Source organism: Humulus lupulus, chromosome 3 (genome assembly GCF_963169125.1).
Source record: "Humulus lupulus chromosome 3, drHumLupu1.1, whole genome shotgun sequence".
Lineage (NCBI taxonomy): Eukaryota > Viridiplantae > Streptophyta > Magnoliopsida > Rosales > Cannabaceae > Humulus > Humulus lupulus.
In genome coordinates, this window is record NC_084795.1 from 175,356,165 (window position 1) to 175,367,119 (window position 10,955).

Consider the following 10,955-nt stretch of genomic DNA (forward strand, 5'->3'; position numbering starts at 1 on the left):
GTTCTAAAAAAATTTGTTCTCATTCAAACTAAAGCCACTCCTTTAAAATGTGATTTGGATTTTAGGTATGAGCGGAAACATAGTTTTAAATTTAGCCGGTAAAAACAAAACTTGTTATATTATTTTAATAATATAATGTTGATTAAATAAATTAAAGGTATGACAAATCTATTTGTCAAATCTTGTAACATATATTTGAGTGTACAAAATCTAGTTACAATTTTGTAACTCCAAAAATATCACCATATTTATGTGTGCAAATTGGAGTTACACACTTTGAATTTGATTTTCATAAAGCTATAACATTTTATCGTTGTTAAGGTGCGATTTTGACTACCATAAAGAGTATGGAAGTTACAAAATCATATGGAATTGATTTGGACGTTTTTTTGGCAATTTTGGTGCCAAAAAGAGTGAGAAAAACAAAGGGACATGCATTGTGTCACCCATTGTGAGGCGATGCATCGCAGGTTCTGGTATGTGATATTACACAGCAAGCGATATATCACCTGGTGGTAGGCGACGCATCACCTGGTATGTAACAACTCAAATTTTGAGTTGTTTGAAACATTTTCAAGAGGTTTCAAATAGCTCATATAACTCCCAAATCTTCTTGTTGTCTGTGTTATCACAAGAGGACACGTGACATTCATTATAGGAGTAATTAAGCTCCTCGAGCTCTAGGGAGGTTTAGTACTATATGGCCAGATGCAGATGTCTCCAAGTGAGGCCACGCCCCGAGGTCTGTCCTCAAGGCCTAGATGTCACCAGGTGAGGCCACATTTTGTGACCCATCTCCAAGGTGTGGATGTCTCCATGCGAGGCCACATCCCAAGGTCTGTCCTCGAGGCGCGGATGTCCCAAGGCGAGGCCAAGTCCCGAGACCCATCTCCAAGGTGTGGATATCTCCATGTGAGGTCACCCCACGAGGACCATTCAGATGATCCTTGCTCTCTTCATTCGCCAATCTCCGAGGTCTAGGATTCTTGTCCTTGGACCTAGAGTAGCTGCCACATGTCAGTCATCGCAGCTGTGACCCACCAGAAGATCTTTTGACAACTTTTGGTGAGCCTCGATTAGTGGTGTCGAGTTCGTACCCTCAACAATTGGCATATCCCAAAACGCCGCCTGACATGGACGAATGTGCGTCATATCCTGACACGGTTAGATACTTGTTCCCCATAAGGTTGGTAGGCAGCTTTCTACAAATGGACCTCGTGCAATCCACATGGGCCCATGGTCTTTATTAGTGTATCCCTATGCAATTAATAAGCAGTTTACTACCCAGATAATGGAGAATGATGTATTAATTGTCCATTAAGGACATCAATGACCTAGGCCTCTATAAATAGGGCTGGGGTATCTCCTTGTAAAGGGTTCAAAACTTTGGCTAGTTAAGCATTGTAAACTTAGAGCAATGTATACGCTGCTTGAGACTCCATTGAAGCTTGTTAGAACAAGCTTCAAACTCACTAATACCAAAGACTGGTGGACTAGGGCTCTTTTATAGCCTGAACCACGTAAAACCTTTGTGATATTTTCTTCTAGTTTATGTCAAGTTCTTAGATTAGGTTGATAGAGAAAAAAGCAGTCAACACTTCTATTTAACACCATGAACGTTCAATTGATGTTCTGTAACAGCCAAAGAGTTGGTGCAGTTTGAAAATCAAAAGGTGATCCAAAAACTTTATAAATAGGAGTCTTGTGTTCACTTGTAAGACACACCATTTCTATTCACTAGAACACTTGGCTAGAAATTTACCAAAATGCTTGATAATTCCAAAGATCTATTTCCACTTTAGAGTTCCTGTAACAACCCCAAATTCACTATTAAGGCTTAAAGGCCTTGAGTAATGTGCCTGGAGGGCATAATGGGATTCTGTGTGTGACTTTAATGAGTTTAATGCATGATTATGGTTTAATGCACGTTAATTGACTATTTGATTATTTGTGATGCATGACTATGTGAATTAGTATGCATGTAGACCTGATTGAGCATAATTGTAATCTGGCCATTTTGGGCATGTTTTGTGTTGTTATCGGTGATCCATGACTCGAGACGATCCTAGAGTGAGCGGGTTAGCGGAAAAGTCAAAGCGGGAATCCATACCCGGCTTGGGTTAAGCCTGGGGAGTTTAAATGAGAATTTGGAAATATATTGAGGTTAATCTTGATGATGACGAATGTATATTTGATGATTTGTCAGGTATTGGGTAGCGAGCGGGAATTATTAGAAACACTTGAGGAATTAGTGGGAATTTGGGTAATATGACTAAAATGCCCCTTTATGGGTATAAAGGTTTAGAATTATTAAGGGAGGGCATTTTGGTCTTTAGGCTTGTAAGAGATGAATTAAAGGGGGCTTTATACTTAGTGGATTTTGTAGAGATAAAGTTATATGCTGAAAAGAAAGAAAGAAGGAAGAGAAAGGAAAAGAGAGAAAAGCTGAAGGGTTTGTCCAAAGAATCGGTTTGTGGCTCTCCAAACCAATTTCCTTCATTTTTCTTGGAGACAAGCTCAGTGGAGAGCTAGGGTAGGCTGAGCATCAAGGATCCTAAGCTAGACTTGAGGATTTACAAGGGATTAGCAAGATCACATCAGAAATTGAGGTAAGTTCTTGGGAATTTTTTGTTTTAGGGCTTGACTGGTTTGGATTGTGTTTTTGAGCTAAATGGATGGGATTTTTGGGGAAAACAGGTCAAGGTTGTGAAGGTGCAAGACAAGGAGGTCTAGGGTTCAATTCAAGGTCGAAATTCCACCCACGGTATGATTTCTAAGACCCTATCCTTGTTGTTTGAGTGAAATTCTGGTTTTTGGGTTCATTGTGTTAGATTTTGAGTTTTGGGTTGCTTGAGCTTGGGATTGAGTTCTTGGGATGCTTGGGATGAGTGTGAGGTGTGGATATGTGTGTTTTTGGGTTTGGAAAAGGTTTAGGCAAGTTTGGAGTTGAAATGGGAGAAGAAAATCGCAAGATGCGATTTTGGGTTTGGTTTGGCTGCAACTAGCGCTACAGCGCTAGTCAGGGGGCGCTGTAGCGCTAGCCCCTGTTTCTGATGGGGTGGTTCTGCTTGTAGCGCTACAGCGCCCTCTTTTGAGCGCTGTAGCACTGCACTGTTCACAGAGGGGATTTTTGGGCTTTTATGAAGGGATTTTGACCTAGGGTTCGGGGCTCGATTCCGCCACTTTGTTTTGGGGATCTAGGACTTCCCGGGGAGCTCGGGATTAGTCCTGAGGCTAGGTTTTGGACTTGAGGTTGGTGATGACTTTGACTTGTGGATTTTGCTTAGGTAAACGCTAGGGCTCGGGTAGGATCGTGCTCAAGGAGTCAGGTGATCAAGGCTACCAAATCTAAAGGTAAGAAAACCGTAACACCCGAGAATAGGGCATGGGCCCACTGTGTGATTGCAGGGCATGGCCCTAGATTGTATTATGTGCAAATGTGTAATCTTAGATGAACTATCATATGTTTGAATGGTTATTTTTGAATGTAATATATGTGTGATTATAATGAAATGAACGGCTAAGGCCGAGAGCGGCGAAGGCCGGGTAAGGCCTTGGGGCCGGAAGTAATGCTCAGCACATGGGATGCTATAGCCAGGGTGGGACCCAAGGGATACGTGAGTTATCCTACGGTGAGGACCGAGACCCCAAGCTTTGGTAAGGCCTCTGGGGCGGCATGGCCGTGCTTGTTTAATCTGATGGTTTTCCTATTTATCAGTGAATTATGCCAGCTATAATATTTGCATATGTTATGTACTATTTGGGTTTTCTTGCTGGGCTTCGGCTCACGGGTGCTCCGTGTGGCAGGTAAAAGCATGGAATTAGTCAACCAGCCATGAGTATGGAGAGCGTGGGGGCGGCGCGTACATGTTCGGCCTGCCCGACTGCTTTGGTTGGGGGCATTTTGTATATGGCTGTATTAAACCATTCTCTTGATAGTTGATCAAGTGTAAATCTATTTTTGAGTTGTAAATATTTTGTAAACCTTATTTTGGGATCCCAGATGTTTTATACTTAACGCTTTCAATGAAACTAAACATTTTCAAAGAGTACAGCCTTAAACTCTGGTTTATTCACACTTTTGGTTTTAGAAACCACTTAGAGTCAGTCAAAAGCACGATTTCTATTTTAAACTCACTAAGTAACGGCTCTAAGGTAGTAGGGCGTTACAGTTCCCTTAGTGCTTAGAGAATATGGGGAAATAAGTTTTTTGACAAAGGTCTTGAACCGTATTCAAGTTGGTGATCCCCACTACTCTACACTTAAGGTGGTGTGAGTGTAAGAGTGATCTTCTTATTGCTATTGTTCTTATTTTTTTTCTTCTAGTTTATTTATTTATTTGTATTGTTTATGCTTTGAGTTGTATTTTCTATATATCTATCATCTTCCATTTCAATTTACTTGTAAAATTTAAGCTTTGAGTTGTATCTTTCTTCTACTTCATCATTATTTTTTTCTATTTATTTGTAGTTTTTGCAATTGAGTTGTAACACTTATTTTATCTATCATCTTGTCTATTGTATTATTTTTGTGTAGAGTTGTATTTGGTTTCCATCATTTCCATTGGAACATATTATATCTCTAATATTCAAAAGCTTTAACCCTTTGTTTGTTTCAATGGAATGAGAGACCATGAAAGTCATGAACCAAGACCTAAGGTTGGATAGGTTTGATGGATCCAATTTCACTAGGTGGCAAGACAAGGTGAGATTCCCCTTAACAACACTCAAGATTGCCAACATCCTGGAGTTCACCTTAGAACCTCTCCCGGAGCCAACCGACAAGGACACACCCGAGGAAAAGAAGGCTAGAACTAAGAGGGAGGAGGACAATCTCTTATGTAGGGGTCATATCCTCAACGCCCTATCTGATAGGCTCTATGAACTCTATACCGAAAACATGTTGGGAAATGTTGGGAAAGGAGATATAGGATGCTCTTGAGGCTAACTTCAAGGCGGAAGAGGAAGGTACCAATTTTTTATTATTATTTCTCAATACTTTGATTTCAAATTTTTTTAGTGATAAACCAATTCTTCCTCAAATACGTAAGCTTCAAATTATTGTTAACAAAATGAAAGTACTAAAGATTGAGCTTCCCCAGGTCTTTCAAGTTTGTGCAATAGTGGAAAAATTATTACCAATTTGGAGGAGCTACAGGAAAAGAATCCTTATAAAAATGAGGACTATTCTTTGGAAGAAATCCAAAAACATATTCGAATCGATGATGAATCAATATGTAGAGACAAACTTGTAGAGGAGTCTAATGGAGACTTTCAAAACAAATGCGTGTCACAAACAAAAAATTCCAAAAAGAAAGGGAAAGGCAAAAAGGGTATGGAGAATCCTTTGGGTCCAAAAACTAACCCAAACAAGTTTAAGGTGGAGAAATGTTATTGCTTTGTGTGTGAGAAAAATGGTCACTATGCCAATGTATGCATAGAAAAGACCAACAAGTACGATGTGTGTCGTTAACCGTATCAAATTTAATAATTATGTGTATTCAGATTTTACTAACGGTATCAAATTTAAAAATTATTTGTATTTAGAACTATTTCCATTTGAGAGTTTAAGAACATTGAGAAATAAATTTTTGAACAAAAGTCTTGAATCTTGTTCAAATTATCTAAGAGTGACCTTATTGATATTGTTATTATATTTTGTTCTTATTTCTTTCTTCTAATTTGTTTATTTATTTATATTGTATTTTCTTTTATATTACTTGTAATATTGAGTTGTTATTTGTAGTTTTTGCTAAAAACTTGTTTGGTACAATAAAGTCATATAAAAAACTATGGGGCCCATGTTCCAAAAGTGAAAGACCAAAAGGATCAGTTTTATGACCACTGCCAAAACCAGAAGCCAAAAAAATAAATAAAATAAAAAACATAAAATCCGACATCAATTAGTGCTAGGCTCCCCCATGCTATAACATAGCCTTGCGGCTGATCTTCGTAACAAGCTCATTAATGAGAAAAGACTTCAAATTTCTCTGCCATTAATGTTGTCAAGTTCCAAAACGTCCGAGCTCCCAACCAAACCCATAACATAACATGATATTTTTAAAAGACCAAAAAAGGGCTGAAATGAGTGACAGCTGATGCTAGAAGAGAGCTCCTATTAAGAGACCGTTTTGAGCTAAAAGGCTGAACAAGGCTAAGAAAGAGTTGAGAAACTCAATGAAACAAGATTCAGGCTTTGCACAGTGTTTGGTTCCCCACGTTTTCTTCTAGGCAAAGGAAAAAGGTTCTTTTGAGGTGTCATGTTAAGATCTTTCTTCAGCTTTTTGCATAGAGATTCCTGCTGGGGTTAATTATCGTTTTTGACCTTACAAAAAGGCTAGTAGAAGAGAGTAGAGTCAGTCTGAGGTTCACTACATACATACACAATCTATTCACTACACTTTCAATATAAATAATAAATAAATAAAAGCAAGCGTCACTTTCCTTGTCATCATCAAAAGAACAAAAGTAGAGGGAACAAGGTTTATGAAAATCTACAAAACGACAAAGAAAATAAAAATATCCTATTCTGCTTCTTTTTGATATGTTAATATATTCATCTTCCACATTCTCTCGTCATTTTTTCCATTTAATACCCTTGTCCTTGGTTTTCTTCTTTCTTTTTCTTTTTCTTCTCTAAGTTTCTCAAAATCTATAATGTTTGTTCTTCTGTTAGATGGCCAAAAAAGGGTAAAAGAGAAACATTAGCTAAGTAACAACTGAGTTTCTCTCAACATATTCTTCTTCATATTTTGCTTCAAAGTCCCAGGAAGATGTAGTAAACGAGAGTGATAGGAAGAGCAATTAGCATACCAAATATAACCCTGCAAAACAAACATCAAGAAGTGAAATAAGTATTATGAGAACTAGGCTTTGGAAAAGAAAATCTTTACATCCAAACATGCACACACTAGTTAAAAAGAAATACTTAAAAAGGTAAAAGAATCAAGCTTTTTTATACAAATGGAGAGAAGAGAGAGAATATCTGTGTCTGGACCACTTGATTTTATTCATGATAGATCAGAAACAACATAACCAAAGTAAAGTAGCATGAGAATATAGTGCTCTAACCCAGTACTCAGTATGTCAGGGTGGACATTGTATTCCTTGGCAAAGACAAAAGGAACAATGCCTTGTGGAAGAGCAGCCTGAAGATGTTTAAAGAAGAAAGAATAAGCTTTATCCATAATGGGATTTATTCAATTCGATATTTTTCTTTTGCACAAAATTCACTTTACCTGTACAATAGCAATGTGTAATAGAACCCCTTTCAGCCCTACAGCAATTGAGGCTGCAACCATGACTGCAGGACCAATAAGAAATCTTACAGCCATGGCATAAGTAGCAACTGAGTTCCCACACGCAATAATCCTTGGTTGTAAAGCCATGAACAAGCCTGTATTTATAATAACAGCAACACGAATAAGTAAAGCAATTAAGTGTTTGCATTAATGATAGTAAATTAATCAAGTTTTTGAATAGTGTTGGTATTTATGGGCTTTTGAGAGCATAAATAGGAGTCTTGACCAAGATTTTAAACGTTCTCTTTAACTTACCAAGACTGAACATGGCCATTCCAAGGCCTGCATCAGATAAAATTTTGATGGAACTGGCTATGATAGCAGGCATTGCAACATGCCACCTGCAAATATATATATATATATAATAGTTATTGTAAGAAACTTTGTGCAAGGTAAAGCTTATTAAAAACATTATTATTGTTTTTTCAATCTGATTATTAAAAACATTAAATTGGTTTGGTTAAAAGAGATCTTACTTGAATGAGACCAGGGACCAGGTTAGGCCAATGAGGCTGGAGTATGTGTTTGGATTACGAATTAGCTTTCTCCAAACCATTATCAGAATAAGTCTTGTCATGACACTGGCAGGTGGCATGGCTGTTGGCTTTGAATCAGCCTGAGCAGCAGCCTTGGGGTGAAGCTCAGCCGTTGAGCTAGAACCAAGCTTGGAAAGAACCGGACCTTCTCGGTCAACGCCATTTGAGACCTGCCTATTTCCAAAGCTGAACTCATCACGACCATACTCGTCATAGTCTAAACACAGCCATAAAAAGAAATATGTTACTGGAAAAAACTGTAAACATAGTAGAAAAAGACACTCCATGTCACTGAAGATGACAAATAAGAAACAAAGAAAACAGGGGATTTTGTCTTGGGAAAGCGAGTAAAACAAACCACAGAAACCAAACAAACATATGTTTTGGTAAGGTTAGGTAAAGGTAATGGGGCCATAAAATGGAGTAAAAAAAGGAGCAAACCCACTTCAAGTCCTAGAGATTATAAAAAGGACAAATAAATGAAAAGCCCCACATTGGATCGGACAACTAAGACTAAATAAACAACTAATACGGTCAAAGATTAGTGTTTTCAAACCTTTTGGGTTATGAGGTACCCCACCAAGCTCATTCCCATGGCCAAAGTCTCCACCTCTGAAAACATCAGAGACAGGTGAAGCGCTAGAGCTCCATACGAACATGTGGAGATCTTTACCACCACCATCAGCAGTAGTGGTAGTCCCATTAGGTTTCTTCTTCCCACCGGATCCAGCCACCGGAGAAAATATACCGGCACTCGGCGGAGCAGGGTAACCTCCAGTGCTCCCTTGCTGAAAAACAACACCATTCCCTCTCCCACCAAGACCAACCTCCTCATCAAAACCCAAGTTCCCAGAATTGGACTGCCGCGGGCTCACATTACTCAACACGTTCTTCGCACCACCACCGTTGACCATGGAGTAAAAGTCTGTGTGGTTAAAGCTCGACCCTCTTGGGGTCGGGTTTCTGGAAGACTGAAGAGAATATATTTCTGCGTTGGTCAAGTTAGAAGGTCTCGGAGTCAACGACACACCAGAGTTGGGACCATGAGAACGCCTGGAGAATATTTCCGACCGGGAGCTCGTTGACTTCCTAACCGTCACGTGTAGCTTGCCGTCCTCTCCGACTTCGGCATCGGTCTGTAGTGGCTCTTTTCCATCCAGAGAGATAATATCAGAGTCAACTCGGAAGGATATAATGGAGCCTGCCGTGTCTGGAAACTGCTCACCGATCAAGATCCGAGCTCCTCTGTATTCGAACAAGAAGAGCATTAACGTGTACCAGATGATGCATTGGAGGACGACGATTTGGACCATTAAGCTTCCGGAGTCGTGACCGTACATTCCTTGAAGTAAAGGAATGCCCATAACGAGTGTGTTTGGGAGAGTGGAAAGTGAGAAGAAAGTTATGGACCATTCCAAGGACCCTCTAGAGCTAACTCTGGACCAAACTGCCAGGACCGCCAAGACGATCACTTTTTGGAGTGTATCCGCGGCTATGAATCTGAAGTTCATGGCGTACGGATTATTGGTAGAGATGAAGTGGAAAGAGAGGAGTGGGACAGCGAAAAGGGCCACAAAACGATTGATTCCAGAGCACTGGTCAGGGCTGAAGATTTTCCACCATTTTACAGAGCCGTAGGCTAAGATCATGGCCACATATAGAGGCACGACAGCTGTGAGGACATGGTAAAGGTCTAAAAGACTGATCATTTTTTTTCTTTTTCTTTTTCTTTTTTTGGATATGTTTGAAAGGGTTTAAGGAATGAGTTCGGAAACACAGATGGGGCTTTGGACAAATTTGAGCAAAGAGAGAGAGTTAACGTGCTATGAATGAGGGGTTATCACAGCCCATTTTCTTGGGAAAGTGATGGAAAATGGAGAAGAAAAAAAGAGTAGAAAAGAAATGGAGTTTGAATTGGGTTTTGGATTCTCCTCTCCTGTTAAAGGGAGAGAGAGCGAGAGATGGCAAGTAGGGGATGGAAGATGGAGTGGAGTGTTATATTTATGGCGTTTTAATGGCAGACAAGGAAATAAAAGCTTCAAGCTTTTTCTGTAGTCTTTTTGGTTGGAAAGCTGAAAGAAAACGAGGTGAAAATTTTAATATATAAATAAAAACAGAGAGAGAGTGAGAGAGAGCGCGCTATAATAAGTAATTCTAATCTTGTAAAATGTTGAGGAAAAGGCCGAACAGCATCCAAGAGGAAAAAGAATGTTTTAACCCAAACTTAAGAATGAAAAATGAATGAATGGAAGGAAAAGAAGAGTAAAGTGAAGCGAAAGGAGACTGTAATATAATATTAGGTAGAGTTTGTCGCAAAATAAAAATAAAACCGTAAATAGGAAAGGAATGAAATTTTAATTTTAATTTTTTTTGTTTAGATTTTAGAATCAATAAGATAATAATGATTATTATATGTGGTATAGTATGGAATGAAATGAAATAAAATTTATATTATTTTTATAAATAATTTTTAATCAAATTATTATTATTGTTTAATATTAATTTTTATTATATACCAAATTATCATTTTTAGTCTAAATCATAATTTTTTATTAAATTATCCTTATAGGCAAAAATATTTTCTAAAAAAAATAAAATATCATTAATACTTAAAAATTATATTTAATTCAATAGTTGTTAATAATTTATTGATATTATAAATAATTTAAGATTTTAATCTGACTTTTTCAAAAAAAATATATTTATATTATATATACATGTTGACGCAGTTCTTCGCCAACAGATAATTATACGAATAAACGGGATAGATTAGTGCTAAATAGTAAACCGTAATATGTAAATATTTATATTTCAAACTAGCGAAATTAGAATGGTGGGAAGGTTATCACTCATTTCCTTTTAGGTGGTTCCAAGGTTAAAATATCTCTAGTCCACCAGTCAATATTATTGATATCTCTCGAGTATTCCTTACAGGGTGTTTCATTACAATCAAAACGCCAACCCCTTGCAACACCCAGGGTCTCCATATTTATAAGGAGAGGATATCTGGGTGTTGGTAAAGGGGGTCATCCCGTGACCTCCTTATCCATCTTGTCACCTCTGTGACACTTATGATTAATTCCTAAAACCTGACAATGAAGTGTTGTCTAATCAATAGG

The 10,955-nt window shown here is 38.2% G+C and overlaps 1 protein-coding gene across 1 annotated transcript; it reads right to left on the reverse strand.

The window, feature by feature from the left end:
• Nucleotides 1-6,355: 6,355 nt before the first annotated feature.
• Nucleotides 6,356-9,899, reverse strand: LOC133823283 (probable auxin efflux carrier component 1d). The gene is made up of 6 exons (XM_062255950.1): nt 8,393-9,899; nt 7,777-8,053; nt 7,556-7,641; nt 7,238-7,395; nt 7,071-7,147; nt 6,356-6,823 (listed from the first exon to the last, which is right to left on the reverse strand). The coding sequence occupies exons 1-6, from the start codon at nt 9,543-9,545 to the stop codon at nt 6,757-6,759; spliced, it is 1,818 nt and encodes a 605-aa protein (XP_062111934.1). The 5' UTR covers nt 9,546-9,899; the 3' UTR covers nt 6,356-6,756.
• Between the last annotated feature and the right edge of the window lie 1,056 nt (nt 9,900-10,955).

Bases quoted from the DNA above. Each gene is read 5' to 3' on its own strand.
- LOC133823283 (XM_062255950.1), bottom strand. From the start codon at position 9,545: ATGATCAGTCTTTTAGACCTTTACCATGTCCTCACAGCTGTCGTGCCT. The intron at 7,642-7,776 runs GTAAGATCTCTT...ATATATTTGCAG, and splicing joins TGGTCCCTGGTCTCATTCAA to GTGGCATGTTGCAATGCCTG. The intron at 7,148-7,237 runs GTAAAGTGAATT...AAACATCTTCAG, and splicing joins TACACATTGCTATTGTACAG to GCTGCTCTTCCACAAGGCAT.